Genomic DNA, 18,297 nt, shown 5'->3' on the forward strand with positions numbered 1-18,297 from the left:
ATAAGAGCCTGAGGAACATCTTGCGGATTTGGTGGCCTAGAAAAATCAGCAACAAGGACCTTTGGAGTCAAACAGGGCAACGACCGATAGAGGAAGAGATAAGACAGAGAGCTTGGGGCTGGATCGGCCACACACTGAGGAAACCAGATGGACACGTAGTCAAGAGGGCACTAGAGTGGAACCCACAGGGGAAGCGAAAGAGAGGGAGACCCCAGAACAGCTGGAGGCGCACGAGAATGGCAGAGTTGGCGGCGAAGCATGTTACGTGGAATGAGGTAAAAGGCACTGCACAAAATAGGGTTAGGTGGCGCGCGCTAGTTGAGGACCTATGTTCCACTTAGGAACGAAGAGGATTAAGTAAGTAAGTAAGTAAGTATGACGTCAAACGGGAAAGTGGTCACCGTTGACCGCTGTTGCATGTGATCAGATCAGAGCGTGCAGTTGAAGGTGGCCTGGTGTTGTTTGTTTTGTTTTGCGGAAATTTGTTTTTCCATATAAAAAATTACTTTTAAAATGACTGCCCTGGGGAACACTGAATTTTGTTTCCCGAGAATCTCAATGTTTCCATCGACTTCACTCAGTTCCCCTCAGGACCAGTCACCATTAGTGTTAACTGACACAGGCTCAAAAGAAATCATTCAATACTGATACCTATCATTCAATGCTTATGCCTAAAAGATAAGACTTTGGAGGAAGAGGATGAGCCGTGGTTTTGAAAAAAAACTCACCTAAATCTGGCCCGTTGTGCGTCTTCCCTCAACCTATACGTGACATGTGGCATCAGAAGCATATCACTTAGGTGATATCTGGTGGCATACATGGCGTGACTATCTAACAGCCCTGAAAGTTCTGAAAAGGGTTGTGGGAAAATTTCAACATGGCGGACGCGGCGGACACTTTTGGAGAAAAGTTGGAATCGGAAAAGATCTGTTTTGTGGACTGTCATGCGCATATATCTGCGAAAGATTTCAGTGAGGTAAATCATTGCGTAACAGTAGCAGAATGTAGGACTAGTTTGATCCACGTCATTCACACACGTTATAGCTAGAACGATGCATACATGCCCTTTAAAACTGTTGTGTTGTTGTGATAAAGAGTTGTGAAAAAAACGTTTTTGTTTTCAACTATCAAAGGATATCGATGTTGTGATTGAGGAGGCAAGGAAGGTAAGCTAGTTAATCGTTTTGTATGTAGAAATGTGCATTATATCTGTTTTTTTCTATAAGGCTATTTTTTTTTTATAAAGAAATCCAAATAACGTGTACTTTTCGTCATGACCCTGGGAAAACACCAAGGGGTCCTGAAAGTCCAGGAGGAACTACAAAACTTCAAATAGAGGAGATTTACGCCCTCCCTTTACCGCCTCCCCCTGACCCTTTTACTCATCCTCCATCCTCAACACATCTTTGTTTCCTCTGCTCCCAGAGGTCTCCCAAGTGTAATATTAGAGTTTGTACGGAGATCTTGGCTAAAATTTTTATAACAGTTTGTATGGAGATCAGGAGTTGACGTTAAATTCGTTCAATGTATGGGTAATTTACCGAACAAAGACTCTTGAACATTCAATGGTATCCTTTTTTCTCATCCTGGAGATGTTAAACGAGATTTGAGTGAATTTTTAAAAATTTGTCCTAGGGTGCTATTATAACACAGTTCTCCATACAAACTCTTACATTACGCTTGGGTGACCTGTGCTGCTCCTGGAATAGAGGAGTTCGTGCTCTAGGGGGCATTATGGGTAATCAGGGTAAGATTGCAAAGAAACAAACAGCGGCACAATATATGTTTTCCTTCATATTTCCATTCTGACTTTCATTTTTGAGAAGAAACTCTTACTGTAAATAGAGAAACCCCTTTTCTACATTTACTACCGTTTTTGAGTCGATTGAGCTAGGCATTAGCCGACATACCAGAGTAACAGAGATGTTATTTTTGTGGCTTGAGCAAATTGTTCGGTTTTAACCGCAAAAAAAATTCCTATACTCACACCAATCACTCGATTGGCTCAAAAATGCTGGTAAACCTGGAAAAGGGGTTTCTCCGTCTACAGTATATGTTTCATCTCCAAATGTGAAATCAGGATGGAAATATAAAGATAAACATTTGTTTTACGGCTTTGCTTCTTTGTAAATTTGTCTTGATTACCCATAATACCCCTTGATACGGGATCTCCTCAATTAATCTTGTGCTTATGTCCCCAGGTGACTTTGCAAGAATCCAAATGTAACTGTAAAAACCTAGGGGTGACCAGAGTTATTGTGGATATTGGTTTTGATCAATCTTGATTATTTTCCTCTTAGGACTCATGGGATGCAGCCACATAGTTAGGCTTTTTTCTCCTGTATGCAAAGAGGGAGAAGTGGCTAATGTTTAGCCACCCCTCCCCCTGTCCCAGAAAAAGAATAAAAATAAATAACTAAACATCTGAAACTAAGATTCTTGGAGTTGCCACATCCCACTTTTCCATCATATTTTAAACTTTATTTAAAAAGAGTATTGGGTCATATTTGGATTTCAGCAAAATGCTTAGTTGAGAGCACAGCTAGCCCTGGGCTATTGGACACAACTTTCTTTACATGCTGCTTTGGTTATGTATTTTCTTAGGTTGGAGTGAGGGCCATTGTTGGTGTGACAGAATTTAAGGCTGAGTTTGCTGGAATGCTTAATCTTCATGAAAGGTTTGAAATTGTGTACTTTAACCCTTAATTAAATTCTTCCTCCTCTTTCTCCACTGGAGTTAACAAACACCCAATTTACTTTAAGCAATACAAAATGCCAAGACTACATACATAATTAAGTTCTGAGCTTCCCATTTGACGAGGGCTCTCTCTTTTTATGATTTGCCAGAGAATGGATTGAAGCAATGGTGATGGTCCCACCTCCCTGCAGAGATAACCACTCTCACTCCTATACACTTCCCAAGTAGACCCATTCTCATTTTATTGCAACACTTTGGGAGATTCAGAGTAAAGGCTCTGGTTAGAGATACTTGCTATGATTGACTGAATGAATCCTTCTGAGGAGTCAAATACATTGAAACCTCCGTCCTATATATTTTTTTTGCTTTAATTAATCTTGAACGTCGTTTTATTTGGATTGATGAGGCTGATAGAAATCTGATACCTCTAATGGTTTTTACATATATTTTAGGTATCCAGATTTCATAGCTCCTTGTGTTGGTGTTCATCCTGTACAGAGTCTTTGTCCTGATCGCAGTGCTACCCTTGAAGTAAGTGAAACAGCAATAAAGAGTGAAATTTTCTTCACGCTAAGTCCTGATTCCTAATTCCTGTTCAAATGAACGTTTCTTTAATATTTTTGTTAGTGATGACCGTTTCTTAGTTTTGTTGATACTGGGCCAGGGGGGACTCCCATATAAAAAGGATGGGGGTGCTGGTCGGAAGTATTGTTGAAAACAACCCATAGGAGATATCAATTCTAAAACAGCACATTACATGTATCTCCTATCATTCTTCTTTTTTGGCTCAATTTCCTAAAAGCTACCATAGAAGCTCCTGCTGTGGACCTTTAGAGGTACCAAAACCACTTTTTTAACTCCCTAAAGGTATGACAAGCACCCCCGTCCTTTTTACATTGGATTCTACCCCCTTCCCCCTGGGATACTGGGATGAGATGGAAAAGGTGTGGTGTCCTTATGGTTAATGCTCTGCACTCCTGATTGAGCAGCTTAGTTTGAGCCCTGGCTAGACCCTTGACTATGTTGTTGGACAAGGCACATGTAATCTAGGCCTAATAAAAATTAATACAACTGCTGGCCAGTAGATTTTTCTTCTTGATGTGGGGAAACCGGATTGTTTTGCCGGGGAAGGGGAGGGGGTCTGTGTATTTACAACTCTCCCATAGAGGTCAATCCATTTCACTTGTATTGCATCACATCACAAAGCCTGCGAACGCAGACGTACATGTATTTCTGGCTGTCGCTTGTCTCCGCCGAAAGTAACATCTGCAAACCCGAGCCATGAAATGATTTCTGTGACGTAGGAATTTTAAGCCAATCACAGTTTAGTTCAAGTAGCCCCAGAACTACTGCGTGAGGTATTCGCTGTGAGGAGCACTTGAGTTTTATTCTATCACGGAATCTGATTGGCCAAGGAGAGACAAAAGTCATTACATCACAGAAATCGTTTCCTGGCTCGGGTTTGCAGATGTTATTTTCGGCAGAGACAAGCGAAAGCCAGAAATACGTCTGCGTTTGCAGGCTACATATCACATTGCATCCAAGGAGTTTGCTCCTGACTGATCCTCCCCTAGGGAAGTACATAGTATGCATTATTTTACTTTTTCCACTGAAAAAACAGTTCATTGGAATGGTTCCTTGTGGTTAAGGGTCATAGCATTGTTATGGTTACCCTCTATGCTCAGCTAGTAGTATGTGGCTCTACCAGCCTTATAGCAACATTCTCCTTGTTCATCTATAAATTTGCTGTTTATTGTAATGTAGTGGTAAAATATTGTTTCCATCGGCCATATGCTGAGTGGTTACCTGAACTGGACAAACAAGGTTTCCATTCCAGAAGCTAGCACCAATGAGGCATCTTGCTTCTGGTATCATCAGTATTGTAACAGACATAGCCTTTTCATCTTAAGATAAAGTAATAAAATAATTGTCATGAATTAAATCTTATTGTGCTAGATATGTTGTTCTTATGTTGCAGGATTTTGATGGTGCTGAGGAGTTTATCAGAGACAATCATGAAAAGCTGGTGGCCATTGGAGAGGTAAGAGAGTGCCACATGCCTGAAGAAAGTACACCCTTTTTGCGGTATTGGAAATTAATCTTCATCAAGTCGCCAAGTTGTAAAATCACCAAATCATTAAATCATCGCTGTTTTTTTGGAGAGAATAATTAAACCATGGAAAATTGCACAGCACTCTTTTTGCAGCACCTTTTAAGTTATTTTTTCTTCTTTTCATGCATGATTAAGTTGTGACACATTATTTATATTTCATCAGTATTCAGATGTTTGCCTGACATTTTCTTAATGAAGGTTGGTTTAGATTTTACCCTAGGATTTATAAGCAAAGAGGAAGATAAAGATATACAGAGAGAGGTGTTTAGCCGACAGGTAGAGAATCCCTTCTGACTTGAAATGTCTTTTCATATTTACCACTTTACAATCATATATCAGCCCATAAACTGTACCTAACTGATCAATACCTGGTTATTTGAAATATTTATAAATTTAAAATTTAGATTTAAAATTTAAAAATGCCTTTTTGTTGTTGCAGATAAAACTTGCCCAAGAGCTTGATCTCCCTTTGTATGTGGGTACATCATTTTCAATTATCAAAATAAATGATATTAAAATAGCTACCAAGCAGAGTGTCTTTCCTTAGTGTTTCCACTCTTAAATTTGTAAATTAATTAGCCCTTGTCAATTAGCTTAGATGTTAAATACACTATATTTTGAGAATAAAAAAGAAAACATCTGAACAACATTTCTCAGATTAGTTTGCTATGCTGTATTAAATCTTTTACTTTTTTGACTATGCTGAAAGCATTTTGTTTGATGTGGTGTCTTGTTGTTTGCAGAAATGTCCATTCCCGATCAGCAGGGAGGCATGTGATTGAATTGCTACAAGAACATGATACTTCTTATCCTATAAACATTAGTTACAATTCCTCTAGAAACTCTTAGAACAGAATGTCATACCTCATTTTCTTGTGTTAAAGATATTGCACAAGGACAACAAAGATAGTTCATATTGTTAGAGAAGATTTAAGACAATATGAATACTACCAGAGCCAGTTTGATTCCCTTTGGTGGGAGAATCTTTAATTAAAAAAAGTTAAAATTAAATTTTAGTTTTTCATTCTTAGGTGCCAAGAACGTTCTACTGCATGCATTTAATGGGAAACCTTCCAATGCTCTCAAGGGAGTTCAACAAGGATACTATTTTTCGGTTCCACCATCTATAGCTCACTCACCACAGGTAAAATGTTTTGTTAAGTGTTGTGGACGTCTAGTAAAGGAATCTTAGTTTTACAAAGTGATGTTGTTCATTGATAGAAAAATTGTCTAGAACATGATTAGGAATGGACAGATAAGGTACTCTACCACCCAATCCTGTGGAGGCTCGGTGGCCTCATGGTTATTGTGCTTGCCTCCGGATTGAGCAGTCCGGGTTCGAGCCCTGGCCGGGGACATTGTGTTGTGTTCTTGGGCAATATATTTTACTATCACAGTGCCTCTCTCCACTCAGGTGTATAAATTTAATGCTGGGTGGGTAATCCTGTGATGAATTAGCATTCCATCCAGGGGGAGAGGGGCAGTAGAAAAATTCCTAGTTGCTTCATGCTCATGCTAGTTAAGTGATGGCCTGATGGGCCACTTGGCTTGCATGTACATGTAGACTTAATCCTTTTTCTACCTTACCACCCAATTCTAGGAAGTTGGGTGGTATGTTCTGCTATAAAATGATCATTTATTGGAGTGTGACATGCAATTTCAGAACCCTGTCTAGGGTTAGGGGGGTGGGTGGGGGAGAGATGAGGCTTGAATTGTTGTACTAGAATATGAGTAGGGGCTGTGTACAGTATGGCTGGTGTGTGAGATAATGCACTGGAACATGTTACGGGGTTGATGGGTGTTTGGAGTGCTGGACGAGGTATACTAATGTGTTGCTTATTAGGATTAAGAGGGAGCAGGAGGGTGAGATATTTTTCTAGAGCCCTGTCTGGGGTGGGTTGCTCTGGTAGAACATGACTGAGTTTGCCTTTGTTGACAGTTTGGTTCTTCATTGTTAGAAAGAAAATCTTGTGAAAAATTTCCCACTCTCGAATCTTCTACTGGAAACAGATTCACCAGCCCTGGCTGCTGAAAAACGGGTACTCAGATTGTGTCATTAATGTTTGGGATATGAATGTTGCTCACCAGTATCACTTGCTTAGACCTGGTACCCAAAATAAAGAAAGTTGTCTACCCTAGCATTTTATTTTGATGTACCTTTAATTGTCACAACTAAAAGAAAGGTGTATTGTGTATACTCAAACAACAACAATAACAATAACAACAACAACTTTATTGATGTGTTTAGATAAAATAGCCCAGGGTGAAATCCTCTACTCACTGAGGACACCTAAAAGTTAACTTGAAGGAACTATTTTCAGCATTAAAAGTTAAAATTAAGGATCTATTTACAACTGTTAAACATAAACTCATATATTATAAATCATCAGGTTAGAGCAAAGAAATCGTAACTGTGATTCGTATTGGTTTGGATACCTGATCTTGTTACAGATTTTTACAATTTTATATCTCTGTTTAAGCCTTAGGGTTAGATATTAAACACTTCACACAGCATATTTATCAAATTCACCCAAGCCTCTAATTATTTCGTCCAGGGTACTCCATACTGTGTCCTTTCAACCCTCTCTGAATGTTTGACAATGTGACGAAGCAGTGTCTCTGATGTTTGATATGTTGCTTCTTAAATAATTTATTTTTTATTTTTTGGCAGACAAGGAATGAGCCTAAGAACATCTACATCTCATGCAAGGTAATCTCAAGGATTAAAGGAATTCCTATGCAGACAGTTTATGAAGAAACCACAAAAAATGCTCTGAAGTTGTTTCCTAAACTCCACAGATTTATTAGAAAGAGATTTAATAAGCAATCCAGATTAAATTACCAAAATTAGCAAAATTATTTATTAATATGGTGAGTGGAATGTTGCCTGTGAACAGACTTTAGCTGGAAGGGTTTGACAGCGGCTGGAAGGGTCTGACCACGACTGGAAGTGTCTGACAGTGGCTGGTAGGGTCTGACCGTGGTTGGAAGGGTCTGACCATGGCTAGAAGGGCCAAGAAAGAACTGGCTGAGAGTGAAGTGGTTAAGGGGAGAGATGTTCACTGGCTAAATTGAATGGGATTCAGGGAGTGATTGACAAGTAATTTCAAAATTGCCAAGATCATACAGTAATGACAATTATTTAAGAAATAGAAAACAACGAGATATGCTGGGGAAACATGAGCCGACAGGTGAGTGCTTCCACAGCTTTTTATGAGTTCTTCCAAACATTCGCAAGTGTTTCTATTCAACAATTAGATTATTAGCTCGAGATTTCTATTGCACAATAGTTGACTCGCGCTGGGCCCTCGTCAACTATTTCACATAGAAATTGAAAACAAATCTGATTGTTTTTGCATAAATCTACTAGTCGTTCAAAACTTTATCTAAATACTCTTCACAGACACCTGGAAAATGCAGAGAAGTGGCTGTCATTCTATTAACAAATGCACACTGCTACGCTACTCACTCTCTATCACAGAATAGATAGAGAGTAGCGTAGCCAATCAGAGAACGGCATTCATGATAGAACACCAGTAGATTTATAAAAGTTGATAGAAACATGGAGTACATGTTTTCTACTTCCTTTAGAAAATTCTGCAACGAGGAAAGAGAAAACAACCTGTTTACTTTGATCATCAAAATGTAAATTCTCTTTGCTCACGCCATCATTATGTCAACAGTTCGTGCTAGTTCGCTTTTCTTTCAAGTTATAGAAACATGATTTTAAACCAATCAGTGCGCATATTTTCTTTGGACTATTTTCTAATAGAAATTACAAGTATGTTTACTGCCTGAATTGTTTTTATAAAAGTACCAGTTACCAATTAATCACTCAGTAAGAAAATGTGAAGCAAATTCTATGTGAACCTCTCAGCTCTTTTGGATAAAAAGCAAAACCCACTCAGGTGGACTTGGGATTTTAGAGAATGGGGTTTGAGATATGGACTGCTGAAGGCAGTCCCCTGCAGGAGGGTCCAGGGGCATCCTACCCTGGGAAATGTTTAGAATTGATCTCCTTGGAAATGGGATTTCTGGCATTCTGAGGCCAAGTCAGCGTGCTACAATGCCTCATTCTTTTTAATTTAGGGGGTTCAACTGAATTCCGGAACACCCCTAGGTCCCCCCAGACCCGGTAATGTATTCCATCAGTTTTACAAACCATTAGTAAAAAGTAAGATAGATACTTAATTTTTAGCAAGGAGCAAAGCAAGTGAGTAAAATATTGTTTTAAACACAAATTTTATTTTTGAGTGGCAACAATGATATTTTGTCAATTGCTCTGTTAATGCATAAAATATTGTTTTTAACATGAGGAAATAAAATTCATATGTAATTTTCTTTTTATTTTATAGGCAAAGTGACTGTTTGTTTAAATAGCCGTGAAAATATGTCATTAATATTCTCACTAGTAAGGATATGGAAAATTTGCCACTTAGATCACAGATGTAGTTTCGTATGAATTTTATGAATGGTGTATCTTCCAGTAACCAGTGAGTTTTATGAGTGGTAAATTTTCCAGTAAAGCATTTGTGTCTATATAATAAAGTCAGTACATTATACATTAAATTCAAATTGGCACATGTCAAGTGCAGATGTCTACATGTACTTGCAAATACTGGTATGCAGAATTGAGAGTTTTTTTGTTGATGTTAATTAAAAAATTATGGGCAGAAGAGATTGTGTAACAGAATGCTCACTTGCCACCAAAAGTTATGTGATCTGGGTCTGATTCCAGCCTCAGGTGCCATATGTGGGTTGAGTTTTTTATTGCATTGAAAAGATGACATTGAAAATTTAGTGATTTGAACAATTTATAAAAAGGAATCTGCCCAAAGTTAAAAATGATACAACATTTCGGACTTGTATTCAGGAGTCCTCACAATCCTTCTTTCCTACACAGGGCTGTCATTAAGGGCCGTAACCCGTAACACCTGTTAAGGCTGAGTATGCTTGATTTTCCCTTGATGCTATGGGTGAAATTGCCTGTTGTTGATAGAATTCAACCACAAAGTAACAAGTTTGCAACCAGTGTGGAGAATGAGGCTACAGGTGACTCAGAACTTACTGACAGCCCTGCTACACACCAACTCTCAGCCTGGTTCACACTAGTGACACATTGGTCTGGTGGGCAAGTGAAATTAAACTCAGTAGACTTGTGAGTCTGAATGAAGATTTCAGCTCAATAAATGATAATTTCAGTCAGAGGCTATTTCAAAACTTACGACTATAAGATAAGTTAATCATTGAGTTGAAAGCATGGATTAGTTAGAGTCTAGTTTGGAATCCAAGCATACTTTGTTTACGTTTGTCCTCTGATTGCCATACTGGCTGCCATGTTGGCAAGTAATATTTAAGTGGGGGTAAGTGAAAACTGAAATTTTCTAGCCCCAATTTTTTTCCTGCTCTGAACCTGCTGACTTGAACATCCAAATCAAAAACAGTCAGGCTTTACTGGTCAAAGTTCCTTTGTTTTCAATTGGTGGCTTTCATATTCTTTTGCCCTGGAACATATTAGGTTTTATGCCATGCGACCATCAGATGGGAAGGGCCTATTCATCAGTATGAGTTATTATGCAACCATTCTATGCTGTTACCCTTTTTTCTTCTGTAAGAACGGGAATGAGCAGGCAAGTTATTTACTACATCAACAAGCTATTTACTGCCTCAAGCAGTTCATTTAATTACACATGGTCGAGAGAAAGACGCACAGACAACAGTGTCATTCCCAATTACACAGCATGAGAAAGTTGGCTTGGGCTTTAACCTAGACATCTGGGTGCAGAGTCCACCACTCCAACCATGAGGGTATGGGAACTGTATGCTTCACATGATAATGACTTGTTATATTTTGAATACACAGCATTATCAATGGCTTTGCACTTCCACTCAAAGAAGAACACAAGCACTTCTTGATGAAAGTGCTCATGCCGTTACACAAGGTCAAAGCACTGAGCATGTACCATCCACAGGTCAGCCTTTTTTGTCTTTTTAGTTGCTTAACTCTGGACTTTTTTAAAATTATGAATAACAATGAAAACGTTAAAAGGTGGCTTTTCCATTACTTGAAAATGGGTACATGTTTGGAAATAGTTCCTTCACTGTTAAAAGTAATAAAGTTTAGGAGGGAAGCGAAGGGGTGATGTGCATGTGTGATCCCATTTTCCTGGTAAATTTTAACAAAATTCATGAGTTGCATACTTTTAGCTACTAATAACAATGTCTTTTGTTATAAATTTACAAATGAATGTATTTTAGTGGCTTTTCACATGTCAGACACCAATTTTTCCTCTCAGCGTGTGTCGTGCATAAACCCTTTGCCACCCTTGCTTATCAACTGGGGTAACGGAATTCTAGTTAATTTGATTTCTTTCTGGGATTGGGCTAAACTGTATCTCAGTGACATTGTGCCTTGTTCGATTTGTGGATAGAGATGGGGATTTGTGAGCTTAGCGTTTCATTTTGACAACTAGAATTATTGTTGCTGTTATTCTTAGGGAAAAAGAGAAGCTTAAAGAGAGGGAAGAAGCTTGGCTAAAAATAGATGAACTAGCTCATAAGAACCCTAATGTAAGTACACTTGATTGCCAAACTATAAAGGACAACATTTAAATAATCAACTATGATGTAGGGAGTATGTTGCTACCTGTTTTCATGTTCTTTACATACAAAACCATCAAATTGTAATCTGCCTTGCGCAGGATGTGGTGTGCCTTATTTAGTTAAGCTTTTGTTAATCTTGTCTTGCCCTCTTGTGTAGGTGATAAGCACTCAGATGATAATTGTCATCTCTTAATTTGTTTCAGTATGTGAAGATTGCTCGTTTAACTGATGCGGAGGATGGAGATAAAGTGTCAAGCCTGTGTATGGAGTTGGGTAATGAAATGGAAGGTGTAGAGGAAGGTGCAGTTTATATTCAAGAAGTGTCAAAAACGGTAATTTGCTAATAAGCTGTTTTGTATTTTTTGCTGTTCAACTACATGCTGGCTGCAATTAAACCATACAATAATTGGGTTGCTACCTTTTTCTCAGCTTGCCATTGTTACATGGTTTTTGCTTCAATTATGACTAAATGTTCTTACTGCATTCTTTGGCACTGAAGTGAATTCTTCTTGACTGATGTTTTCTGTGGGGAGGCATGATGACCTGATGGTTTGTGCCCTGGACTTCAGATCAAGTTATCTTGGTTCGAGCCTTGACAGGGATTACTGTGTTGTGCTTGTGGAGACGTTGTTTACTCGTACTGTGCCTATCAAAATGGGTACTGGTGGCTTGAATGCTGAGGGGGTGGGGGATAACCTTGAGAAGACTAGCTAGCATCCCGTCCAGGAGGGGTAGCAACACTTCTTGTTTGTGATGTCCCAGAAACCGGACTGAGATAAACATCAGCTCAATCAGCCACTAAACTTAATCACAGGTTTTTTTTTCTAACTGAAATGTTTTCCTGACATTGTTATCTCTCTCGACAGGAATTTGCTGCAAAGAAACCAGAGAATAGGAAGTTTGTGCGGCGGAAATCTGAACTTCCACATGACTCAAGGACTGTAAATGCACTGTCAGATTATAATAGTCCAGAGGAGTACCTTACTTCAGCACCCGAAACGTAAAGTGCATATCTACGTGTTGCCTACATTTGGCAGATTTGAACTTTTTAAATTCAATTGCAGGTTTTCTCTGATATCTTTATTATTAGACATATTTTGAACCCTGTGTTCTTACTTATTTTAAGGTGTAACTTACATCTAATAGCATGCAAGGCAACTATTCATGGACATGAGGCAAACTAATTTAGTTTGGGCGAGAAATTTTAATGAGGTGTAGAAAGACTATTATTTTTGAGCAAATTAAATGAGTGACATTTTCATGAAGGCACCCAAAGAGTTTTTTAAACCCTTGATTCAATCAGAAACAACACATTCATCACTCCAGTGTGTCAACACCATATGTTGATGTACCAAGTGATGCGATCAAGAAGAAGCCTTGGATATAAAGAAGAAATCTTTCAATATTGTGAGGATGGAATAATAATAAGAATATTACCCATTTCTCCCTTAATCATGTGCTTTTAGGGGATTTTTAAGACAGTTTTTAATCAACTTACTGAAAATGGCCAGACAATTAGTTCTTCAAGACATTGGCTGCTAAGTGGATCACTGTTAAAGCTCTGGTAAGCCCCCCTCTCTTTAAGAAGTGTCTTTCCTTTCTTTCATATAATTTTGTGAAAAGTGTCTCCCCTTACAAAGATGGAAGCCTTAATCAATTTCTGATGATGAATTTAGTAGTTTTTAGGTTGCTAGGTGCTGTATTGTTTTTGTTTTTTATGGTTGCTCTTTGTGAAGAATGTCGTCTCGGATTCTTCGTTTACTATAGCTGATGTATGATTTCAAACAACCATTAAATATCACCTCTCACTCTCTCATCCTCTTCATCCTGGCTGGGACATCAGGCCAACACAACACTTGCCATCCTTGGCAATCTTTTCAGACTCTGCCCAGACTAGACCAAGCTGTTTGAGGTCTGCCGTCATTGTTAGGGAAATACTGCACCCCTGCTTAAGTTGGTAGGTGGGTGGGGCCTACTAGAGCTTTATGGCAAATGATTGACTTTTATTTTGTACTAAGTCATGGGTTTTAAGTTTATTATTTAGAACATGGATGTTTTAAACTATTCTGAACAGAAGCATGGCATATGCACACATCAAACAGAAGTTTCAATTAACTTTCATGCAAACTATTCCTCTGTGAATATTTTTAAAAAAGTTGCTTTGGGAACTTAATATGGAGAACCCCGCGTAAAGGAAGGTAATATAGGAATGAGTGATGCGAAAAATTGTCTTGGACAATAAGCTTGTAAATAATTGCGAGATGCTCTGGGCTTGTGGTGAATTCCAGGCATGGTGAAGGAGATTGCTGAGTTTTTAAAGAAACTATTCTTATCAAGGTAGTTTATTACCAACTTGGGGTTAACTTATTCGAAATCACTTGGCAATTGTCTCGGAAGTGGCACCGATTCAGCTCTCTCAATATGCAGTGGTGCTCGCCAGTTCTGAGTTAATACAGTCGAACCTCTTCACAACGGCCACCTTGGGGACTGATGAAAGTGACCGTGGTGGAGAGATAGCCGTTTTTGGAAGGTTGGGGGTGTAGTATAACGGTACGTATGTGGTACGGATCAAGTTTCATGACCTTTTCCGATAAAAAATATTTTTTGTCAGTCGCTAATAAACTGGCCGTTGTCGAGTTGTTATTTTGGTAGTTGGAACGCGCTTTAGTGGCCGTTGTGGAGAGGTGACAGTTGTAGATGTTAACAAATAAGGGTGAATATATGGACCGTCCGCCGGGACAAAAATAAGAAGCCGCTGTAGAGAGTTGGCCGTTAGTGGAGGCTCGACTTGAGTCAGCTAAATGATTTTAGAAGTCAGGAACTAACTTAGCTACAGTATGGTAGGGGAATTGTAAGTAAGACTACGTAACTCGTACGAAGTACAACAAAATGTCTGAAACGGAAGTCTCTTATTTTCTTAATCCTTCGTCTATTTTTATTCCAGGGTTGGACCCGAGTGGTTTGTGGGTGTGGTTTTATTATGCAATCTCTCTGTTGATAAGGGTAAAGGGCGTGTTTTATGTACCTTGGTTCACCTTGGTTCCCAATGACTACCAAAAGACGGACATTATACTACCCTGTAGACGTGTATCTCCGAGGTGAAGGGGGGGGGGGGGGGGGGAAGGACTCCGTTGTGAAAAGGTCGGGGATGCTCGTCGTGCTGCTTTATAGGGGTTTTAATTACAGATTGCGGCCTCACTTAGGGTGCTCTGAACGAAACATCACTATTTTTGGCCATCAAGTTGTCTTAAAGGATTACACTCAAAGAAATAAGGAAACGCTGTTAGGTCCATTTTTGGGGGCTAAATAAAGATTCAGCCACGCCCAGATAGGTCTCCTTTAGGGGGTTCTGACGAACATCCTCGAGCTTTTTACATGGGAGTTCCCCTTCCCCGGAGTGTGTGTCACGCTAAATTTGGTGGCCTAAAATGGGGTGATCTTGGCAGCTTTGGGGGGGGGGGGGGGGGGGCGGGGGCGGGGATACAACGAAACAATAAATGTTCTTTCTTCTGTGAAATGTATATTTATTCAGTAATAAACATCAAGGTATGTATTTTAAAGTGTATTTTTTTGATGTTTTTGTTCGAACACAATAGACCATTTTCGAGTCACCTTGTGCGTCTTTTTCAAAACGAGTCCGTGCAAAAATGAGTTTCATAGTGAATGGTTTGAACCCAGGAGTATCAGTAGTTCGTATAGTGTGATCGTCCGGGTGAGTGTAGTTCTGAAAAGAACTGTTGTTGGTGACTGACGTTTCGACAGTCACCAACAACTTTACTTACTGACAAATCAAGACGCAAACTACAATCTACGGAGAACTTTATTGACGCTATTAAGACAGTACAGATACCCGACGACTACAAACTTGTGTCTTTTGATGTGAAATCACTGTTCACCAGTATTCCACTTCAATTGGCATTGCAGTGTACCGAGACCGCTATACGACAATCTACTGTTAAACTACCGTTACCGACACAAGACATCATGGACCTTTGCCTTACATCGACTTACTTTCAGTACAACGGTAAACACTACAAACAGTTGCATGGAACAGCAATGGGGTCACCTGTTTCTGTCGTTGTCGCAGAAATTGTGATGCAACACGTGGGGGAACACGCCCTCGCAACTTGCCGACAAACGATACTGCTTTGGTTACGCTACGTTAATGACACCTTTACCGCCGTTCACAAAGACCAAATTGACGATTTTCACGACCACCTAAACGAACAGAACGCCGACATCCAGTTTGCTAAAGAGATCGAAGAAAATAGAAAACTTCCTTTTCTAGACTGTTTGGTAAGCCGCGACAACAACGAACTACGAAGGACAGTGTACAGAAAACCGACGCATACCGACAGATTACTTGACGAATCATCCTACAACGCAACTTCACACAAAGCCACGACTATAAAGACTTTGACGAGACGAGCGCAACTAGTTTGTGACACACCGGACAACTTACGTGACGAAAACAGATACCTTGAACGTGGTTTTGACAAAAACAACTGCAACACTGACTATTAGACGAAACATTTACCGACCTACTGAAGCTGACGCTACGAACAGGAACCCTACACCTGTTACTACAGTGACCATACCTTACATTAAGGGCACTTCTGAGACCATCTCACGGATCCTGCAGCCCTGCCACAACATTCGTGTAGCCCACAAACCTACAACTACGTTACGACACTGACCAACGTGAAAGACAGAGACGAACCTAACAATAGACAGGGAGCAGTTTACAAGATCAAATGCTCCGACTGCTAGGCTTCCTACATTGGTGAGACTGGCAGAAACCTTAACACGAGACTGACTGAACACAAACGAGCCACGAGAAATGGTGATGCCAACAATCACGTTGCTGTACATCATCAAGTGACAAACCACAACATTGACTGGGACTCTGCTCAGTGCTTAACCTACAGTACAAACTATTTTCAACGACTGACTCTGGAAAGCTGGTACACTAACCTAGAACAAACACCTCTTAACAGATGTCAACAACTACCGGCGCCTTACAAACGACTTATCCATGACGGAAACGAAACCGACAAACGGACTTCTAACAGACCGACTTAACAATACACGGACCACAAACCGACCTATTTGACTAACAATAGACGGATCGAAACTCGCCAATGACTGATGACAAACTTCACACGAGTCTTTCAGCCAATACCATCATGGCTATACTGACCAATCACGTTCAACGGACCAGACTTATAACATCATCGACTGCCAAACACTATTCACTTGACTCTGAAGATGATTTCCGCTCAGGTCTTCGAAACGTCAGTCACCAGCAACAGTTCTTTTCAGAACTACACTCACCCGGACGATCACACTATACGAACTAAAAATGAGTTTGATATACATGAAAAGAAACCTCAAGGTGGAACACATTTTCAGAAGAATGGTTTCGCGCTTTTGACACAAGCGAAAACCAACTCGGAAATGGCCCATCGGGTGCAGCTGGCTACCTGCCACACGCTACTTCTAAAATAGCTTACCCTAGCGGATTAGCATCACATCCGGGGTGAGTCGTACTCCTGTAGTAGCTGTTTCATGCTATGGAAACCGGAGATAAGCACAATTTCACACTGAATGTCAGCCGTCCCACATTTGAAGGGAAATGGGCCTAGGGACGAGGCTGGTCAATTTAACAGACTAAGGCCATCATAAGAGTTAAAATGTATTCATTTTGTTGGTATTCATCTCAGTTAAGATTTAACTCAACCATTTTCTAATGCGTTAGGAAATTCCAAAAGAACGCTTCCGGGCATAGGTCGGTGGGGCGTGTTCGCATGTCAAGTCCGCGAGAACACGTTTTAGCCTACCTGGACTAGTCCCTGCAACAGGTCACGGGGACAAGTACCATTGTGTGAACTGGCCATTTTTACTTCACAATCTAGTCGCAGGGACCAAACTTTGGTGCCTGCGACTAGTCCCACGAATTTAAACCAGTTTGAATTTTTGGGACAAGTCCCTACGACTTGCTCCTCGAAACGCGTCGAGTGAACTGTTCATGAGTCAAGTCCCTGCAACCAGTCCCTTGGTGTAAACTCTTCAGGGCACTAGTCGCAGGGACTAGACTCCTCGTGTATGCCGGCCTTAAAGAAGCCTCATTGAAACATTCAAACAGTCCACTTATAAGTAAACAGTTTTCTCAATCAAAGAACTATCTCCAGCTCGATTCTATTGCTCTATTACAACGAATAAATAAAGGCCTTCATTTGGCGCGAAAATATGCTAGGATATTTGTCCGCAGACATGATCTGTTCCAAGAAGCGAACAGTCTTCCGAGAGCGTAGCTCGAGGAAAACTGAGATTTGAGGAACGTATTACGTGCAAAGACAAATATCTGAGCGTCTTTACGCGCCAAATGAAGGCTATTGTGTTGATTATTCTTCCAATTTTTTTTTCGCAACACGCGCTGTTTAAAAATTGGGAATATCACTTGGATATTCCCTAGGTTTAGCTGGGATATATTCAGTCACGTGACGCGTTTAGCCCAATCGCGACTAGTGAAACTATTTGATGGATTATAATGAGTGGTATCACAAAAAGAGGGTGTGCACTTTAGGCCTAGATAGATTCTGTTCAAAAAATGTTAAATAGTTGCTTAAAAATATCCCCAAAAGTTGCTCAAAAGTTGCTTAAAATCGCAAAAGTTGCTTCAAAAGTTTTTATAGTTGCTCGTGTTTTGGTGTTATTTGGACTCCACATGTTTCAGTTGCAACCTGGATTGATCTCTGATGTTGTTCTTCATCATATCCTTCATTGTCAGAAGAAAGCGCCTTGCCGTCCGCCATTTTTTAGCTAATTGTACCATATTTGGAATATTAACACAGGATACCCATTCTGGAAATGGAGTTACATC

At 39.9% G+C, this 18,297-nt stretch overlaps 2 protein-coding genes across 2 annotated transcripts in view; both read left to right on the plus strand.

The window, feature by feature from the left end:
• LOC110043257 (serine/threonine-protein phosphatase 2A 56 kDa regulatory subunit gamma isoform-like) overlaps positions 1-14,313 on the plus strand; it is a 73,115-nt gene extending 58,802 nt beyond the window's left edge. The window contains exon 18 of the mRNA XM_089292748.1: positions 12,281-14,313. Coding sequence (XP_089148874.1) covers positions 12,281-12,418 — 138 coding nt within the window. The 3' untranslated portion in view covers positions 12,419-14,313. The remainder of the gene's footprint in view (positions 1-12,280) is intronic.
• Positions 848-11,734, plus strand: LOC149110408 (deoxyribonuclease TATDN3-like). The gene is made up of 14 exons (XM_089292780.1): positions 848-976; positions 1,134-1,166; positions 2,605-2,678; positions 3,151-3,229; positions 4,677-4,739; positions 5,010-5,087; positions 5,251-5,282; positions 5,555-5,609; positions 5,842-5,955; positions 6,770-6,850; positions 7,483-7,521; positions 10,675-10,783; positions 11,309-11,381; positions 11,618-11,734. The coding sequence occupies exons 1-13, from the start codon at positions 878-880 to the stop codon at positions 11,347-11,349; spliced, it is 897 nt and encodes a 298-aa protein (XP_089148906.1). The 5' UTR covers positions 848-877; the 3' UTR covers positions 11,350-11,381; positions 11,618-11,734.
• Positions 14,314-18,297: the final 3,984 nt, after the last annotated feature.

Source organism: Orbicella faveolata, unplaced genomic scaffold, assembly GCF_042242905.1.
Source record: "Orbicella faveolata isolate gen_17 unplaced genomic scaffold, um_ofav_v1 contig_24, whole genome shotgun sequence".
NCBI lineage: Eukaryota > Metazoa > Cnidaria > Anthozoa > Scleractinia > Merulinidae > Orbicella > Orbicella faveolata.